General features: G+C 46.9%; 1 protein-coding gene across 12 annotated transcripts in view; it reads right to left on the reverse strand.

Annotated features, from left to right (window-relative positions):
* Positions 1-18,202: 18,202 nt before the first annotated feature.
* The window catches only part of LOC106603880 (transcription factor COE1-A), a 334,815-nt gene continuing 331,302 nt past the window's right edge, over positions 18,203-21,715 (reverse strand). For all 12 annotated transcript variants that reach the window (XM_045717375.1, XM_045717372.1, XM_045717371.1 and 9 more), the window contains one exon: positions 18,203-20,225. In XM_045717375.1, the coding sequence (XP_045573331.1) occupies positions 20,194-20,225 (32 nt within the window). In that variant the 3' untranslated portion in view covers positions 18,203-20,193. The remainder of the gene's footprint in view (positions 20,226-21,715) is intronic.

A 21,715-nucleotide genomic window follows, 5' to 3' on the forward strand; every position in this document is an offset into this window, starting at 1 on the left:
AGGGAGATTGACAGTTCTTTTGTGTTTCTTCCATTTGCGAATAATCGCACCAACTGTTGTCACCTTCTCACCAAGCTGCTTGGCGATGGTCTTGTAGCCCATTCCAGCCTTGAGTAGGTCAACAATCTTGTCCCTGACATCCTTGGAGAGCTCTTTGGTCTTGGCCATGGTGGAGAGTTTGGAATCTGATTGATTGATTGCTTCTGTGGACAGGTGTCTTTTATACAGGTAACAAGCTGAGATTAGGAGCACTCCCTTTAAGTCTGTGCTCCTAATCTCAGCTTGTTACCTGTATAAAAGACACCTGGGAGCCAGAAATCTTTCTGATTGAGAGGGGGTCAAATACCTATTTCCCTCATTAAAATGCAAATCAATTTATAACATTTTTGACATGCGTTTTTCTGGATTTTTGGTTGTTATTCTGTCTCTCACTGTTCAAATAAACCTACCATTAAAATTATAGACTGATAATTTCTTTGTCAGTGGGCAAAAGTATAAAATCAGCAGGGGATCAAATATTTTTTTCGCCTCACTGTACATATAGCCTCGCCTCGGGACCTATACACACCTGCTAAGATTAGCAGCCCTATGTAGGCACGCAGTTCAATCTTATCCATCATTTTCCAGTTGTCTCCATATTTACGGAAACCCTCCAAATTTGTTATCTCCAGAATTATTTTTTCCGATGACTGGTGTGATGAACATGTAGAACGTTAAGGCAATGTCCTGGGCATCGGCAACTGCATGTCTTGTGGGCCCTGGGATCATCCTTATGACATTTTGTGCTGCCATCCTGCCCTGGTTGTCATATGGTGACAAGGACCATGTTATTTTGCTGTTCTTCGACAAAAATGTCTCTTTCAGCTTGGAGGATTTCTTCTTCATCTGAAGATGATGCATCGTGCTCTGGGTTGTATTCTTCCCCATCTTCTTCTTCAGATACCTCCTCCTCCTCTAAATCATTGTTCTCTTGTTCCTCCTGGACATCTGAAAAAAATCTGATCTACTGTAACGATCGATGTAGAGAGGGGACCAAGATGCAGCGTGGCACGTGTTCATGATTATTTATTTGAATCAAACAAACACTCGAACAAAAATAACAAAGGGAAAACGAAAGCGCACAGTTCTGTCAGGTACAGAAGCACAAAACAGAAAACAACTACCCACAAACACAGGTGGGAAAAGGCTGCCTAAGTATGATTCCTATTAATCAGAGACAACAATAGACAGCTGCCTCTGATTAGGAACCATACTTGACCCAAAACATAGAGTGCCCACCCCACACCCTGACCTAACCAAAATAGAGAAATAAACCATCTCTCTCAGGTCAGGGCGTGACAGTACCCCCCCACCCCCAAAGGTGCGGACTCCCGGCCGCAAACCTGAACCTATAGGGGAGGGTCCAGGTGAGCATCTATTCTTGGCTGCGTCTCTGGTTCAGGGCGTAGCCCCCACTCCGTTCGCTGATCCCCCCGCTTCTGTGTCGCCGGAGGAACCAGACCGTGGAACATCGCCGGAGGCTCTGAACTGCCGACCGTCGCTGAAGGCTCTGGGCTGCAGGCCGCCGCTGAAGGCTCTGGGCTGCAGGCCGCCGCTGAAGACTCTGGGCTGCAGTCCGCCGCTGAAGACTCTGGGCTGCAGGCCGTCTCAGGAGGTTCCAGCTGCACGCCGTCTCAGGAGGTTCCGGACTGTAGGCCGTCTCAGGAGGTTCCAGCTGCACGCCGTCTCAGGAGGTTCCGGACTGTAGGCCGTCTCAGGAGGTTCCGGACTGTAGGCCGTCTCAGGAGGTTCCAGCTGCACGCCGTCTCAGGAGGTTCCAGCTGCACGCCGTCTCAGGAGGTTCCGGACTGTAGGCCGTCTCAGGAGGTTCCGGACTGTTGGCCGTCTCAGGAGGTTCCGTACTGTAGGCCGTCTCAGGAGGTTCCGTACAGGGGACCGTCGCTACAGGCTCCATGCCATGGATTATCCCTACAGGCTTCTTGCCATGGATTATTCCTACAGGCTCCGGGCCATGGATTATCACTGGAGGCTTCATACCATGGATCATCCTTACAGGCTCCGGGCCATGGATCATCCCTACAGGCTTCTTGCCATGGATTATCACTTGAGGCTCCGGGCTATGGATTATCTCTGGAGGCTTCGTGCCATGGATCATCCCTATAGGCTCCGGGCCATGGATCATCACTGGAGGCTTTGTACGTGGAGCCGGAACGGGTCTCACCGGACTGAGGAGACATACTGACAGCCTGGTACGTGGAGCAGGCACAGGGCGTACCAGGCTGAATAGACTCACTGGAGGGAGAGTGCGAGGAGCAGGCACAGGATGTACTGGGCTGTGGAGGCGCACCGGAGGGAGAGTGCAAGGAGCAGGCACATGCTCACCACGATAAGCACGGGGAGTTGGCTCAGGTCTCAACCGTGACTCCGCCAATCTACCCGTGTGCCCCCCCCCCCAAATAATATTTTGGGGCTGCCTCTCGTGCTTCCTTCCTTTCCGTGCTAGTTCCTCTCTCGCTGCCTTCACCTGCTTCCCCGGCAGGCTTCTGTATCTCTCCAATACTTGCCCCCAAGTCCAGTCTATCCTCTCCTCCAACTCCTCCAGAGACCAGGAATCCATCTCCTCCCGGGCACGCTGCTTGATCCAGTTGTGGTGGGTAGTTCTGTAACGATCGTCGTAGAGAGGGGACCAAGATGCAGCGTGGCACGTGTTCATGATTATTTATTAAATAAAACAAACACTCGAACAAATATAACAAAGGGAAAATGAAAGCGCACAGTTCTGTCAGGTACAGAAGCACAAAACAGAAAACAACTACCCACAAACACAGGTGGGAAAAGGCTGCCTAAGTATGATTCCTAATCATAGACAATGATAGACAGCTGCCTCTGATTAGGAACCATACTCGGCCCAAAACAAAGAAATACAAAACATAGAATGCCCACCCCACACCCTGACCTAACCACATAGAGAAACAAACCGTCTCTCTCAGGTCAGGGCGTGACATCTACGACCTGTTGGGCACTGAAACGTGCCTCATGGCTCCAGCAAAGAGAGAACTGGGGGGACTGTCATCTGCAGCACCTTTATAGCCTCTGACTGCATTCCCCATTAGTAAACAATGCTTTCAAGAAATGTTTATTTTGTCTGTGAACTTGAGTCATGTGTGGGGTCGTGGAGGGGAGATGCAGCACATGCACAGGAAAGTTTTAGTTTTGTCTGAGCTCAATCACTAGCTCACAATCTGAATTTCTCATTGTGTGTGTGTGTGTGTGTGTGTGTGTGTGTGTGTGTGTGTGTGTGTGTGTGTGTGTGTGTGTGTGTGTGTGTGTGTGTGTGTGTGTGTGTGTGTGTCTTTGTGGTTTTTGTGGTGTGTAAATGATTTTATAACTGCCTGGTCAAAAATGGCCCCAAGACAATCTTTGTACCCTGGTGGTGTACAGCTTTCATGGAAATATGAACAAAGGCGATGTTTCACTTTTTCTAATGTTGGGGTCACTCTAGGAAAAGTAATCAAATTTCAAGTTGAAGAAAGATTATTTAGGGGGTTTTCTCTGCTGTTAAACATGGTGGCGGGTCATTTCTCACCCTTCACGCACACGCACACGCACACACACACACACAACACAGCCAGCCCCGTGGCAAGTGGAGTAAAACTCAGTGGACTGTTGTCAGTTAATACCTGGCACAGACAGAACCATCACCACAGTACTGTCTCCCAACAGAACCATTACCACAGTACTGTCTCCCAACAGAACCATCACCACAGTACTGTCTCCCAACAGAACCATCACCACAGTACTGTCTCCCAACAGAACCATCACCACAGTACTGTCTCACAACAGACAGGACCATCACCACAGTACTGTCTCACAACAGAACCATCACCACCATCACCACAGTACTGTCTCCCAACAGACAGAACCATCACCACCATCACCACAGTACTGTCTCCCAACAGATAGGACCATCACCACAGTACTGTCTCCCAACAGATAGAACCATCACCACAGTACTGTCTCCCAACAGATAGAACCATCACCACAGTACTGTCTCCCAACAGATAGGACCATCACCACAGTACTGTCTCCCAACAGATAGAACCATCACCACAGTACTGTCTCCCAACAGATAGGACCATCACCACAGTACTGTCTCCCAACAGATAGAACCATCACCACAGTACTGTCTCCCAACAGATAGAACCATCACCACAGTACTGTCTCTCAACAGAACCATCACCACCATCACCACAGTACTGTCTCCCAACAGACAGAACCATCACCACAGTACTGTCTCCCAACAGATAGAACCATCACCACAGTACTGTCTCCCAACAGAACCATCACCACAGTACTGTCTCCCAACAGATAGAACCATCACCACAGTACTGTCTCACAACAGATAGAACCATCACCACAGTATTGTCTCCCAACAGATAGAACCATCACCACAGTATTGTCTCCCAACAGACAGAACCATCACCACAGTACTGTCTCCCAACAGATAGAACCATCACCACAGTATTGTCTCCCAACAGATAGAACCATCACCACAGTATTGTCTCCCAACAGACAGAACCATCACCACAGTACTGTCTCCCAACAGATAGAACCATCACCACAGTATTGTCTCCCAACAGATAGAACCATCACCACAGTATTGTCTCCCAACAGATAGAACCATCACCACAGTATTGTCTCCCAACAGACAGAACCATCACCACAGTACTGTCTCCCAACAGAACCATCACCACCATCACCACAGTACTGTCTCCCAACAGATAGAACCATCACCACAGTATTGTCTCCCAACAGAACCATCACCACAGTACTGTCTCCCAACAGACAGAACCATCACCACAGTACTGTCTCCCAACAGACAGAACCATCACCACAGTACTGTCTCCCAACAGAACCATCACCACAGTACTGTCTCCCAACAGAACCATCACCACAGTACTGTCTCCCAACAGAACCATCACCACAGTACTATCTCCCAACAGACAGAACCATCACCACAGTACTGTCTCCCAACAGATAGAACCATCACCACAGTACTGTCTCCCAACAGACAGAACCATCACCACAGTACTGTCTCCCAACAGACAGAACCATCACCACAGTACTGTCTCCCAACAGAACCATCACCACCATCACCACAGTACTGTCTCCCAACAGACAGAACCATCACCACAGTACTGTCTCCCAACAGACAGAACCATCACCACAGTACTGTCTCCCAAAAGACTGTTGTCAGTTAATACCTGGCACAGATAGAACCATCACCACATCACTGCAAATTGTCATAACACATAATTCAAACAAAAGTAACTCCGTTGCCAGTGCAGAGCACACCCGCTGCAATGTTCCTCAGAAATATTACATTTGGAGATTTGAGGTCACAACTGTGGAAAGAAAAATGATTTATACGTTGTTATGATTCTGAATGAGTAACTGACAGTCTGGTAAGGTTGTTCCCTTTGGGGCAGAGGCATGATTAGCCACACAGTGTATGTCATCCTCTGTCCTCATATTCCCTCTCCCACTACTCCATCACAGAGACGGAGCTATTGTAACGGTTTTGACTTGAGGTTATCGTTTATAGGGGTGCCAGGTAGGTTGTGCCTACCAGAGAAAATATTGGTTTCTCCTTTTGGTTTGGGAGGGAATGAGTCCCATCTGGTCCGTCAAGTCTACACCAATACAAAGGACTCATGTAGAAGACAGGATGGAAATACACTTTTCATAAACCCTTAAAACATTGGAAAGAACTTCAAAAACAACTGTATTCTTTTGCGTGGTTGTATTACTAACATAAATGATCTCACACACACATAACCATATACAATAATGAGCTTTAAACAGCTCTGGTTCCTCCAGAAATGTCCTGTACCTCGGGCCTAAAGAGAGTCCAGCCCGGTAAACAAGTTCAGGGAACTCAAGTGACCTTAGTCACGCAATGTTTGTCCGTTCATACAGTGTAGCGTAAACCCAGTGTCAATCATACAATCAAAATAAGTAATATTTTACCACACAACTATAAAGGGTATCACATCTTAATACGTCCTCACTTACACTTAACTACATAAATCATCACGGTATACATCACACCAAAACAAATGAAATACCGTATACAAAAAGGTTGTAGTCAGTCAGTCAGACGGAGAGGTGTAGTCCACGGACGCAAAGAGTGGATCCGATCCTGGGTAAACCTGCTATTAGGCTACAAAGCACACTTTTAAAGCAACACAACAAACGGAAGAGAGAAGCTTCGGAACTGAGGGTTGACCACATCCTCATTCACGTCTCCATCACAACCCCACTTTTGCGCAGCTGATGCTGGCTATTTAATTGGGAATTAAAGGGAATGCTCCCTATTGGAAGGAGAAGCACTAAGACGGTTCAGAAAAATTCAGGGCCGTGACACTATGTCTGAGGAAGTCAGCCAGTCTCTCCTCGCTCAGTGGGCTAAAGGTACGGAGCAGGGGTTCCAGGGACTGTGGTGTTGGAAGTGAGGGGTTGGTTAGCTCATCTGGATATAACCAGCATGGAGGAGAGTTGGACCACACCACTCTGGTTCAGCATATAAAGAGAGAGAGAGAGAGAGAGAGAGAGAGAGAGAGAGAGAGAGAGAGACAGAGAGAGAGAGAGAGAGAATACACACAGTGACTGGACACCAACACACTGTCCACCACACATACCATCATGGATGTGTGTTCATCACAGGTGGAAATGAAGTATGAAAGTTGTCGGTGCAGGTGAGCATCTAGACAGGGCCTGTGAAAGTACATGGACGTATGTACATCACATGATACAATGACAACAGCTTGCTATACAATCCATTGGATTGATTTGATTCACACCTAGGTGGAACTTAAGTTGACTGATTCAGAGAGAGAGAGAGAGAGAGAGAGAGAGAGAGAGAGAGATTTAGAAGTAACAGAGAGGGTGTGTGAGCCAGATAAAGTAACACAGAGAGAGGGTGTATGTGTGAGCGTTAGTGTTTAAGAGCGAGACTGAGTGACCTTCAATCTGAGAGGATCTTCGGCTCACTGGGAAGATGAACAAGAGAGAGAGAAGGAGAGAGAGAGAGAGAGAGAGAGAGAGAGGGAGTGAGTGAGAGAGGGGGAGTGTAGGTTGGAGGGAGAGAGGGAGCAAGGGAGAGACAGAGAGCAAAAGGGAGGGAGAGAGGGAGAGAGGGAGAGAGAGGGAGGGAGACAGAGGGAGAGAGAGAGAGGATTTATGGTGGTTCTCTGTTGGGTTCTGTTTCACAATGGCTCAAGTCCGGCACGGGCCGACGCAATAGGAGGGAAGTGCTTCAAAAGTATTGAAGGGGCTCAAGGTGACATTATGGGATTCTAATTATATAAACTATTTAGCACACATAGGCCCTTATGACATCATCACTGACTGAGCCATCGCCATGGTAACAGAGTGAGCAGGTAGGTGTTGATGATGGCGGTGGGTGGGACAGAGGGAGGGAGGGAGGGAGGAAGGGAGAGAGGGGGGTGGGTGGGTCAGAGGGAGGGAGGGAGGGAGGGAGGGAGGGAGGGAGGGAGGGAGGGAGGGAGGGAGGGAGGGAGAGAGGGGGTGGGTGGGACAGAGGGAGGGTGGGAGGAAGGGAGAGAGGGGGGTGGGTGGGACAGAGGGAGGGAGGGAGGGAGGTGAGAGAGGAAGGGAGAGAGGGGGGTGGGTGGGACAGAGGGAGGGAGGGAGGGTGGGACAGAAGGAGGGAGGGAGGTGAGAGAGGAAGGGAGAGAGGGGGGTGGGTGGGACAGAGGGAGGGAGGTGAGGGAGGAAGAGAGAGAGGGGTGGGTGGGTCAGTGACTCACTGTGGCTGCCCACCTTAAAATATACACATTGACTGGACACACCACACTCAAATCAAATCAAATTTTATTGTTCACATACAGATATTTAGCAGATGTTATTGTGGGTGTAGCAAAATGCTTGTGTTTCTAGCTCCAACAGTGCAGTAATATCTAACAATTCACAACAATACACACAAATCTAAAAGTAAAAGAATGGAATGAAAGAAATATATAAATATTAGATTGAGCAATGTCAGAGGGGCATTGACTAAAATACAGTAGAATAGAATACAGTATTTACATATGAGATGAGTAAAGCAGTATGTAAACATTATTAAAGTGACCAGTGTTCCATTATTAAAGTGACCAGTGATTCCATGTCTATGTATATGGGGCAGCAGCCTCTAAGGTGCAGGGTTGAGTAACCGGGTGGTAGCTGGCTAGTGATGTCTATTTAACAGTCTGATGGCCTTGAGATAAAAGCTGTTTTTCAGTCTCTCAGTCCCAGCTTTGATGCACCTGTACTGACCTCTCCTTCTGGATGATAGCAGGGTGAACAGGCTGTGGCTTGGTTGGTTGATGTCCTTGATGATCTTTTTGTCCTTCCTGTGAAATCGGGTGGTTGATGTCCTTGATGATCTTTTTGTCCTTCCTGTGAAATCGGGTGCTGTAGGTGGAGGAGGTATACCCGCTGTGATGTGTTGTGCAGACCTCACTACCCTCTGGAGAGCCCTGTGGTTGGTGGATGGTGCAGTTGCCTTCCCAGGCGATGATACGGCCCGACAGGATGCTCTCAATTGTGCATCTATAAAAGTTTCTGAGGGCGATACGAGCCAAGCCGACTGCCCACTGCCCACTGCCCACCACACATACCATCATGGATGTGTGTTCATCACAGGTGGAAATGAAGTATGAAAGTTGTCGGTGCAGGTGAGCATCTAGACAGGGCCTGTGAAAGTACATGGACGTATGTACATCACATGATACAATGACGACAGCTTGCTATACAATCCATTGGATTGATTTGATATAAGGAATTTATACACACCAAGGTGGAACTTTACTTGACTGATTCCGAGGATGTAGCAGTCCTTGGTTCTTGGTGTGAGTGTCTGAGTTTTCCCGATACAGTCCTTTAAACTTCAGGAAGGGCTGAGACAGATGGGTTTTCTCTTTCCGCAAGGTGAGCAAAAATCCTGGATGAAACTTGATTTATTCATTTACCCTTTTCTTCCCCGTCTCTCCCTTTTGATAAGCAGCACAGTGATAAGCAGCACAGTGATAAGCAGCACAGTGATAAGCAGCACAGTGATAAGCAGCACAGTGATAAGCAGCACAGTGATAAACAGCACAGTGATAAGCAGCACAGTGATAAGCAGCACAGTGTGCCTGTAGAGACCCAGCAGAAATCAAACAGACCTCGATAAATGACCAGTTTGTCAGGCAGCCAGCCAATGTTGGAAAACACAGTCATCCTAAAGATGAATGGTGGGAGGGGTGACATTCTGTTAACAGCAGGAGTAATATGTCCATTTGGTACAAACGCTCGGCACTAAATGTTAGTGTATATCTCTGCTACAGCAATCACCACCCCTCTCACACAGTCACCCTGTCCCATACACCACGAGACATGGTCATAGAGATGACCTCATATTATCTGCTTGTAATCACGTTAGCAGTGACCCTACTCCATACGAACTTCCTGTCACATGTTGGGAAGACTTCCTGGCAGCATGTGCTGATGTCAAAAAACCCTAAAATAGTAGGTGTGAGGAGAGGTTCTATCAAGCCCCACCCACCCACCCTTCATTGTTTTGGGGTGGTAGTGGTGTGACACATGACCTCCACCTGTGCCCCTTTAGTCTCTCACGCACCCCTCTCCCCAGCCTCCTCTCTCCCTCCCCCTCCCTGTCTCTCTATCACTCCCTCTACCCAGCCTCCTCTCCCATTCCCCAGTATCCTCCCTCCCTCCCTCTCTCTCCCCCTCCCTTTCACTCGAAGTCTCTACCTCTCTTTCCCCGTCTCTCTCTCTCCTTCCCCCTCCCTGTCTATTTCTCTCCCCCCCTCCCTGTCTGTCTCTCTCTCCTCCTCCCTGTCTCTCTCTCCCTCCCTGTCTCTCTCTCCCTCCCCTTTCCTGTCTCTCTCCCACACTCCCTGTCTCTCTCTCTCCCTCCCCTCCATGTCTCTCTCTTTCCCTCCCCGTCTCTCTCTCCCTCATCCTCCCCTCCCCTCCCTGTCTCTCTCTCTCCCTATCCCTCTCCCTCCCCTCCCTGTCTCTCTCTTTCCCTCCCCCTCCCTGTCTCTCTCTCTCCCTCCCCCTCCCTCTCTCTCCCTCCCCCTCCCTCTCTCCCCCCTCCCTGCCCCCTGTCTCTCCCTCTCTCTCCCTCCCCCTCCCTCTCTTTCTCTCCCCCTCCCTTCCCCCCTGTCTCTCCCTACCCCCTGTCTCTCAATCCCTCCCTCTCTTTCCCTCCTTCTCCCTCTCTCCCCTCCCTCTCCCTGTCTTTCCGTCCTTCTCCCTCTCTCTCCCCCTCCCTGTCTCTCCATCCCCCTCTCTCTACCCCTCTCCCTCTCTCTCTCCTTCCCCCACCCCGTCTCGCTCTCTCCCTCCTTATCGCTTTCTCTCGCTCTCCCTGCCTTTCCCTGTCTCTCTCTCTCCTCCCTGTCTGACCATCTTGCTCAGATCTTCAGTATCTAGACCCTCTCCTCATCACCAACTACAAGGACTTTCTCACTCTTTTCCTCTCTGCCTCTCTCTTTTCCTCTCTCCCTCTCTCTCTCCTTTCCTCTCTCCCTCTCCCTCTCTCCCTCTCTCCCTCTTTACCTCTCTCTCTCCCAGCCCTTCTTCCCCCACCCCTTCCGTTCTCGATCCCCACCGGGACCTTGTGTTTTCACTTCTAAGGTTCAATCCATTTCCTTTATCGCCTGCCGTAAAAAGAGCAGCAGCAGAGAAGATATATTTATTTATTTATCCCAGAGAGGCGCATGGGGTTCCTGTGTGCAGTGTCTCTTGATCTCAGAGAATTGCCTGAAAGCTTTGCTCTCCATGAAGAGACTGCAGAGTTGGAGGAGGCCTCCCTCCCCTCCTTCCCTCTCCCTCTCCCTCTCCCTCTCCCTCTCCCTCTCCTCCACTCATCCCTCCTTCTTCCCCAGGCTTTATCTCTGCGGGTCTGGCCAGTCTCAGTCTGTTGATGTATGAATAATGAATGTTTCAGGGACACAGCAACATCAGTGATGCATCCTACCTCCATAATGAGATCCCCACTGTGGAGAGGAGGGCAGGTGAGGATCTACTGTACACTGTACAATAACAGGCTGGCTACGCTGCACATCTAAACATGTCAATAAACTACGCTGCGCATCTAAACATGTCAATAAACTACGCTGCGCATCTAAACATGTCAATAAACTACGCTGCACATGTAAACATGTCAATAAACTACGCTGCACATGTAAACATGTCAATAAACTACGCTGCACATGTAAACATGTCAATAAACTACGCTGCACATGTAAACATGTCAATAAACTACGCTGCACATGTAAACATGTCAATAAACTACGCTGCGCATCTAAACATGTCAATAAACTACGCTGCGCATCTAAACATGTCAATAAACTACGCTGCGCATCTAAACATGTCAATAAACTACGCTGCACATGTAAACATGTCAATAAACTACGCTGCACATGTAAACATGTCAATAAACTACGCTGCGCATGTAAACATGTCAATAAACTACGCTGCACATGTAAACATGTCAATAAACTACGCTGCGCATGTAAACATGTCAATAAACTACGCTGCGCATGTAAACATGTCAATAAACTACGCTGCGCATGTAAACATGCCAATAAACTACGCTGCACATGTAAACATGTCATTAAACTACGCTGCGCATCTAAACATGTCAATAAACTACGCTGCACATGTAAACATGTCATTAAACTACGCTGCGCATCTAAACATGTCAATAAACTACGCTGCGCATGTAAACATGTCAATAAACTGCCAGTAAAGACAATTGTTTAGCATCAGTATCAAGATAAATGTTTTGTCCTGTATAAAGGTCTATAACACAACATGCCCGGAGTAGCAAGTACATGAGCAGGAACAGAGAGAAGAAAACACATAGAGAAGCATCAATTTTCCCATCAATGTTATGCAATGACAACTTTGTCCTCCATCTATATTCTTCTTGACCCCCATTGTCTAGTCAGGGCCCAGCACCACTAGTCAGGGCCCAGCGCCACTAGTCAGGGCCCAGCGCCACTAGTCAGGGCCCAGCGCCACTAGTCAGGGCCCAGCGCCACTAGTCAGGGCCCAGCGCCACTAGTCAGGGCCCAGCACCACTAGTCAGGGCCCAGCACCACTAGTCAGGGCCCAGTACCACTAGTCAGGGCCCAGCACCACTAGTCAGGGCCCAGCACCACTAGTCAGGGCCCAGCACCACTAGTCAGGGCCCAGCACCACTAGTCAGGGCCCAACACCACTAGTCAAGGCCCAGCACCACTAGTCAGGGCCCAGCACCACTACTCAGGGCCCAGCGCCACTAGTTAGGGCCCAGCGCCACTAGTCAGGGCCCAGCGCCACTAGTTAGGGCCCAGCACCACTAGTTAGGGCCCAGCACCACTAGTTAGGGCCCAGCACCACTACACACTTGTTTAGTCACTCCTGACCCCTCCACCGGACACAAAGGCTCTAGTGTGACATGGTGACCTACCTGTGAGAAGACCTGTTCTGCTGGAGTGGACAACAGTGACCTGTAGGATGACATTTGACCTAAAAGGATGCGTTTGGGAGTCGGTGGAGGAATTCAAGGAATGTGCCCCCCCCCAAAAAAAAATCTTAGGGTTTCTGTGGCCGCGGTCCCCGGCGTCGTCGGTCCTTCCTGATCTTTCTGCGATTCTCTCCAAGAAAGGGTCTCGCATCCTCCCATTTCCTCCCAGGTCCAACTCACTTTATCCTCCCGAGCACGCAACTTGGTCCTTGAATGGTGGGATATTCTGTCACGGTCGTGATAATGGACGGACCAAGGCGCAGCGTGTGTTGAGTTCCACATCTTTCTTAAAAGTGAAACTTCTCAACAAAAACAATAAACAAGTAATGAAACGTGAAGTAACGTAGTGCAACAAGCACATACACAAACAATATCCCACAAACACAGGTGGGAAAAAGGGCTACCTAAATATGATCCCCAATTAGAGGCAACGATTACCAGCTGCCTCTAATTGGGAACCCTACAAACCACCAACATAGAAATACAAACGCTAGAAACCCCCTTGGCAGTTTAATTTGGACACGTTATTCATCTGAATTTCCGATTACTGCCCCCTGTCACCAAAAAGTTAAGCAGCATTTCTGTACTGAATTAATATAACCGCTCCCTTTTTAAATCCATGTCTGTCTTTATTTCCCAAACACAATTCAACACAATCGCAATTGCGTTAAGCACAGCATGCTCTGTGCTTAAAGGCCCCCTTGTCAGCGAGGATAAATAGCCCGGCAGCCCTGATTGCTAAATTCTATCTTTCACTTAGTCATCTACCAATCATACCCCTGCTCACTTCGTCATCTACCAATCATACCCCTGCTCACTTAGTCATCTACCAATCATACCCCTGCTCACTTTGTCATCTACCAATCATACCCCTGCTCACTTTGTCATCTACCAATCATACCCCTGCTCACTTTGTCATCTACCAATCATACCCCTGCATAAGGAGGAGGGCAGGAGCCCAACCCCTGACAGCCTGATGGAGGGAGGAGGAGGGAGAGGAAGGAGGAGGGAGAGGGAGGAGGAGGGAGAGGGAATGATCCCGGTAGGGTTAAGTGCAGCGGGGGTATGATGTGGGGCGGGGAGGGGTGGTGAGACCGGTGGGAGAAAGCGAGAGAAAGAGAGCGAGAAAGAGAGAGAGAGAGAGAGAGAATTACTTGACACAATGGAAAGAATTCACATAAAAACTGAGCAAACTAGAATGCTATTTCTATCAAATCAATCAAATGTATTTATAAAGCCCTTCTTACATCAGCTGATGTCACAAAGTGCTATACAGAAACCCAGCCTAAAACCCCAAACAGAAAGCAATGCAGGTGTAGATTTGGCCCTAAACAGAGAGTACACAGTGGCAGAATACCTGACCACTGTGACTGACCCAAATTTAAGGAAAGCTTTGACTATGTACAGACTCAGTGAGCATAGCCTTGCTATTGAGAAAAGCCGCCGTAGGCAGAACAGGCTATGTGCACACTGCCCACAACATGAGGTGGAAACTGAGCTGCACTTCCTAACCTCCTGCCAAATGTATGACCATATTAGAGACACATATTTCCCTCAGATTACACAGATCCACAAAGAATTCAAAAAAACAAACCCAATTTTAAGAAACTCCAATATCTACTGGGTGAAATACCACAGTGCGCCATCACAGCAGCAAGATGTGTGACCTGTTGCCACAAGAAAAGGGCAACCAGTGAAGAACAAACACCATTGTAAATACAACCCATATTTATGTTAATTTATTTTCCCTTTTGTACTTTAACCATTTGCACATCATTACAACACTGTATATATACATAATATGACATTTGTAATGTCTTTATTCTTTTGGAACTTCTGTGAGTGTAATGTTTACTGTTCATTTTTATTGTTTATTTCACTTTTGTTTATTATCTAGCGAGGGAGGAAGAGGGAGAGGGGGGTGATGAACCCAGTGGGGTATGATGTGGGGCAGGGAGAGGGGGAGAGAGGAGGGGGATGAATCCATTGGGGGTATGATGTGGGGCAGGGAGAGGGGGAGAGAGGAGGGTGATGAACCCAGTGGGGTATGATGTGGGGCAGGGAGAGGGGGAGAGAGGAGGGGGATGAATCCATTGGGGGTATGATGTGGGGCAAGGAGAGGGGGAGAGAGGAGGGGGATGAACCCATTGGGGGTATGATGTAGAGCAGGGAGGGAACGAGATGGAGGAGAGAGATGGAGGAGAGAGATGGAGGAGAGAGCGGGAGGAGAGAGATGGAGGAGAGAGAGGGAGGAGAGAGATGGAGGAGAGAGATGGAGAGAGATGGAGGAGAGAGATGGAGAGAGAGGGAGGAGAGAGATGGAGGAGAGAGAGGGAGGAGAGAGATGGAGGAGAGAGATGGAGAGAGATGGAGGAGAGAGATGGAGGAGAGAGAGGGAGGATGTTTCTCCTCTGTCAGAGATCCATTAGCTAATGGAGGTCTTGAGTTCTGTCTCTTCACCTTCTGTGTTATTCCCACCGCCACACACACACACACACACACACACACACATGCGCTCACACACGTGCACACACACACACACACACACATACACATGCATGCACACATTCACACACACACGCACACATTCACACACACACGCACACACTCTCCGCCTGCAGCCTGGATGATCAATAACCCAGGGCAGGGCACATCTGTCTAATTAAGAAGGCCTTTCTCACTGCGCGTTGTTTATGAAAGCAAACTCATCATGACGTCTGCAGCGCCTGACTCTTCACTAACACTTTCCATTATGTGAGTCTCCATTCTACGTTTATGAACACACAATTGGCAGTGGGATTATAATTGTACAACATCACAGGGCTAGTGAAATGTGCTTGATGTTGCTGCTAGCTCTACAACACACAGACGATCAAAAATTACACCGAGGACAATCTGGGTCCTTTCCCTCCTCGTATTCAGGACCCCCATGGTGCTTTGCAGCCAGGGCCTGGAACAGTTTGGGGACAGCAGAAAGAGCGTTTTAACAAGCTAATCAGATCTGAGTGACTCAAATTACATATGCACAATGAGAAAAGACACTTCGTTTCTGCTGAGGACCGTAAATGAAAACGATGAATCAATTACATGCAAAGCGCATTTCAATGAATAACTTGGGCAGCCATCATTAATATGTTAAGGGACTGGCTGGGCAGATTCACCATGCTATTAGGCTGGGATGAGTTTGTATAGTGTGTGTTTTTTGAGTGTGTAGATTTGTGAGATTGCAGAAAATGAAGAAAAAAAATATGTTACTAACAGCCTCACAAAAATGACGAGCACGTCAACAGGTTCACAGACAAGAGGGAACTTTAATTAAATATTGTGAAAGTTGAAAAGCTATTTTACATTTTCAAAGTTGAAACCAAAAAAAAAGTAAAATCGTTACAGTAGTTTATTTTCCTCTTTTCCCTATCGATCAATATATAACTGATCTGTGTGTCCAGTCAAACACAAGGCTTGGTAGCAAGGAGAGATGGGATCAAAGGATTAAAATAGGACTCAGAGAACAATGTTTTCATTGACCAGGTGACCACCTCCCCGACAGGGACGGCACTATTCTCCTGGCTGGACGGTTACACAGTAAACCTCAAACTCATCTGTCCCTATCCCCAAACACTGAGTCACAATGCAGATACACTGAAATCAGCATTACACAACTGCATTTTACAACAGACTCCCTCGTCTTCAGAATCCTCAGTTTAAATGTCCCCTCTCTCCTATGAAGTCACATTACAAAATATCCTTCAGCAATAAAAAAATACAATAAAATGCCATGTTCTCTTTCAGAGGTTTGATGGCACACACACATACACACACACACACACACACACACACACACACACACACACACGAAAGAGTACAAAGAGTGGTCATGTGACCCATGTCAGAGATAAACTGGTGCTCAATTTGTATATAAAGGGAGTGGAAAAAGGGGGTGTCAGAAGAGAGGGGGAGTCAGAAGAGAGGGGGAGTCAGAAGAGAGGGAGGAGTCAAACGAGAGGGGGAGTCAGAAGAGAGGGGGAGTCAGAAGAGAGGGAGGAGTCAGAAGAGAGGGGGGAGTCAGAAGAGAGGGAGGAGTCAGAAGAGAGGGAGGAGTCAAACGAGAGGGGGAGTCAGAAGAGAGGGGGGAGTCAGAAGAGAGCGAGGAGTCAGAAGAGAGGGAGGAGTCAGAAGAGAGGGGGGAGTCAAAAGACAGGGGGAGTCAGAAGAGAGGGAGGAGTCAGAAGAGAGGGGGAGTCAGAAGAGTGGGAGGAGTCAGAAGAGAGGGGGGGTCAGAAGAGATGGTGGAGTCAGAAGAGAGGGAGGAGTCAGAAGAGAGGGAGGAGTCAGAAGAGAGGGAGAGGTCGGAAGAGAGGGAGGAGTCGGAAGAGAGGGGGGAGTCGGAAGAGAGGGGGGAGTCAGAAGAGAGGGAGGAGTCAGACGAGTGGGAGGGGTCAGACGAGTGGGAGGAGTCAGAAGAGAGGGGGGAGTCAGAAGAGGGGGAGGGGTCAGACGAGGGGGAGGAGTCAGATGAGTGGGAGGAGTCGGAAGAGTGGGAGGAGTCAGAAGAGTGGGAGGAGTCAGAAGAGGGCAGTAGTAATTGTCTAAGCAAGGGTGTTAAATTACTTGTGTGTTACAAATTATTGTGCTGTCATCTAGAATGGTTCATAATCACATCTGTTTTAGTACCATTACCTTTCTCCAATAGAATCACACAGTAAATAGAATATGTTTTACCATCAACCCACCTTTAGCTGTGGAGGTCTATATATATATATATATATATATATATATATATATCGTTATAGACGGAGGGAATAACCCTGAAGAAGAGAGATGAATATGAAGGGAAGGGTCGGCTTCACATGAGCAACGCAGTACGCTACACTCCTCTCCACCTCTCCTCTCCTCATCTCCTCGTCTCCTCCTCTCTTCCTCTCCTCCTCTCTTCCTCTCCTCCTCTCTTCCTCCTCTCTTCCTCCTCTCCTCCTCTCCTCCACCGCTCCATACCAGCTCCCCTCCAGCTGCTCAACACATTAAATATTTATCCTCCCTTCTATTCTCAGTTCTCATCTCAGTGTCCTCCCCCCGTCAGTCAGCCAGCCCCATCCACCACCCACCCATCCACCACCCACCCTCCCTCCCTCCCTCCCTCCCTCCCTCCCTCCCTCCCTCCCTCCCTCCCTCCCTCCCTCTCCTCTGTTATTTCTGGCTCCCCCTATCTCTGCTGTGCCATGCCGAGTGCTCACTGCGGCAGGGGAAACAGTTAAACATCGCTCAGGAACAGTTCCACTTGTGCTCCCCCCTCTCTATATGTTGCTTGTTGCACCCATTTTAAAGTATGTTAGCAGAGCACTGATGTGGTCTCTACTCTACACTGATGTCTGTGGCTTTGCATTGTTAAGGCATCTAAACTGCTGGTTCAGATTTTGGTGAGACAACGGAGGTGAAAGTGAAAATAACATGGAAGAGATGAAGAAAGTATTTTCATATTTTTTCCCCAAAAAATTAGTCTTCCTGCTTTCAGCACACAAATGCATGGCTAGAAAGAAAACCCACATGCATATTGTTTGTTTTTAAACAGTACACGTTTTTTTTTTTAAAGCCAAAAAAATCGAAGCAAAGAAGATATTCAAATGATATACTTATATAATCTCTTTACTATAAGAATAATATACTACCTTTACCATATGATAAAACAAACGCAAAATCAAGACGAAAAAAAAATAAAAAAATTCATTAAACTTCCAAAATGATACAAAAAATAGACAATGGCTTTTAGGGTGGATGGAGCTAGAAATGGAAGTATGGCTTAAAACAACACAAAGAAAAACAACAACGTAAAAATGAAAGGTATCAAAATCACATCTAAACACGGAACATGGTAGACAACCAAATAAAAACTGATCGGCACTGTCACAAAATTCAAACATACACATGAAGGATGTGGAAGAAGCAAAATGTAGAAATTGATGAGAGATAGTAGATTATTAATGTGGATATGTAACATACTGCATCTCCCTTCTTACTATTCAAAACTCTCCGAGCTAAAGATGATGGGATCATTTTGAGTATGGAGTAAACATGACATCGTGACACTAAAGCTGCCTTAAGACTTCTTTAAATGTATAAATATATCTTAAACAATGACTTTGGCAAAATTAAAAGAAACATCACAGACATGTATTACTATATACAAAAACACACATCACACGAGAAAAAAAAAACAAGACAATTGAAAAGGTTGGATTCAGATATTTGCTGGGAATCTGAGGATTAGGTAACTTTTACAGTGCTGGGTATTCCATGTTTCACCATGGCGACTGGGACACCATTAAACACCTCATGTTGACTCATTAGTCTGTCTAGAAAGTGTCTCCCAGTTTGACCTATCTCAAGATCCTCAACTGTTGTACAGTAACAAGGTGGAACAAGAAAAACATTTTGAATGGCCGACCCATGATCACAGTTTCATGGTGAGAACACAACAAACCAAAAACTATCAAGGAATAATTAATTTAAAAAAAATAACTCACACAATATAGCAAAAGTGAAATGGCGACATCCTTTTAAAACATATGGTTTCCTTCATTGAGATTTCATGGTGGATGGCAGAGAGAGAGAGAACACTTGAACAAGAGGGTTTCTAATGTACAGTTACAGGGCTTTGCTGAGTGGCTCCACAGCAAGATTGCGGTCCAATGACCAATCATACAGTAGAGACACTGTTGGTATCCAGAGCAGGTTCAGGCTCTGCTCTCTAACTCTGACAACCACCTAGGAGCTTGGACACGATCGGTACACTCACAGCCAACATGGAGTGAATGGCTGGCTATGTGTCATCATGGATAAATCACTTGCTTTCTGTGGTGACGAGTGAATGCTTCTAGTCGTAGCGATGGCGGTCTCTGCTAGGCATGAGAGGGAGAGAAATGAGTAGGGGCTGTTTGCAGCGGCCAAAAGAACTCAAAAGCAGAGAGTTTCTGCAATGGTGCATGGTTAGCTTGTGCTACCTAGCATGTCTTTCTGTGCCTCCCTAGTTAGGGAATGTGGCATCGTCTCTAAACAGCACACTGTAGTACAAAACAAATGTCTAAATGTCTGGTTTGGTTAGTCTTGATTCATGAGTACAGCAACTGTATAAATCTAATTCAGTCTTCACTATTTAACTCACATTTTAATGTCTTCTATCATTCACAAACAATTTATTAATTGATCTTTTTCAGATTCATAAATAAAAAATCTCTCTAATATTTTCACTTGTGTATATTACACGTTGAAGATGGGAAATACATATTGTTTTGCACAAAGGTAAAACACTAAATAAAATGATGAGTCAATCCTCTCCCAAATAAATAAAACTCATGTTTAGCTGGGTTGGGCTTTCTGGGTAATCTGTGACCTTGCGTTCAACTCTTACGAATTCCAAAGAGGTTGTTGTAAATGCTGCGTTTTCTTCTTCTTTTTCTCCTTTTAAAGTTCAAATGTGATTCCTCTTAAAAAGGGCCTGAGTCACGGGTTCAATTCCTTCAATGCAGGACTGACGATCCAGTCCTAAACTGGAGCCTTGGGTACATGCTGAGATCCACGCCTGAGTCTTTCCTCTCATACCCAAACATCGCTTACATGGGAGGAACGATCATTCCAGGAATCACTGTTGGGTGGAGAAGAGAGAAAGGGAGAAGGCAGAGGGAAGAAAGAGAGAGAGAGAGAGAGAGAGAGAGAGAGAGAGAGAGAGAGAGAGAGAGAGAGAGAGACAGAGAGAGAGAGAGAGAGAGAGAGAGAGAGAGAGAGAGAAACAGAGAGAGAGAGAGAGACAGAGAGAGAGAGAGAGAGAGAGAGAGAGAGAGAGAGAGCAGAGAGAGAGAGAGAGAGAGAGAGAGAGAGGGAGAGAGGGAGAAGGCAGGGGGAAAGAGAGACAGAAAGGGAGAGTCGGTTAATACATAAAAATGTTCCCAATGTTTTCCTCACATAATAATTACTCTTTAAATACAGCAATCTGTTCTCACATCTGCATAACAAACTATGCCCTATGAAACTATGACTCAAATACGCTTTCAAACAAGGTATAAATCATTTATATATTTTCAACAGCCTTGCCAAATTGGCACAAATGGGACACTTGAAACGCTTGATTAGTGTTGTCAAAAACCGTGCCTTAATTGTTTGCATGCACTGAAGCTCATTTGTGTGTGTTTGTGACGTATTACATCATCCCCGACTGGCCTCAAACAGCTGCATGGGGATCTGTGTCAACATTAGGAACAGAGCTATGCTTAATGAAAGCTCCAAATCAAACCAAGGGTGACTACAGTATGCAGTGCAGTGAAGACACACCAGGCACAATCCTACACAACACTACACTACATACTACTACACAAAACACTACACACAACACTATAACCAACACACTACACAACACTATTACACTACACACAACACTACACAACACTATACACAACACTACACACTACGCTACGCTACGCTACGCTACACAACACTACACAACACACAACACTACACCACACTACACAACACTATTACACACTACACTACACACAATCCTACACAACACTATTACACACTACACACAACACTACACAACACAATACACAACACAAAACACTACACAACACTACACTACGCTACACTACACACCACACTACACTATACACAACACACAACACTACGCTACACTACACAACACAACACACTACACCACACTACACAACACACAACACTACACAACATTACACAACACTACGCTACGCTACACAACTCTACACAACACTATACACAACACAACACACAACACTACACAACATTACACAACACTACGCTACGCTACACAACACACAACACAACACGCCACACAACACTATTACACACTACACTACACACAACACTACACAACACTATACACAACACAACACACAACACTACACAACATTACACTACACTACGCTACACTACACACCACACTACACTACACTACACAACACACTACATAACACTACACAACACACTACATAACACTACACAACACACTACACAACACAACACACAACACTACACAGCGCTACACAACACTACACAACACAACACACTACATAACACTACACAGCACACTACACAACACACAAC

Source organism: Salmo salar, chromosome ssa04, assembly GCF_905237065.1.
Source record: "Salmo salar chromosome ssa04, Ssal_v3.1, whole genome shotgun sequence".
NCBI classification, from domain to species: domain Eukaryota; kingdom Metazoa; phylum Chordata; class Actinopteri; order Salmoniformes; family Salmonidae; genus Salmo; species Salmo salar.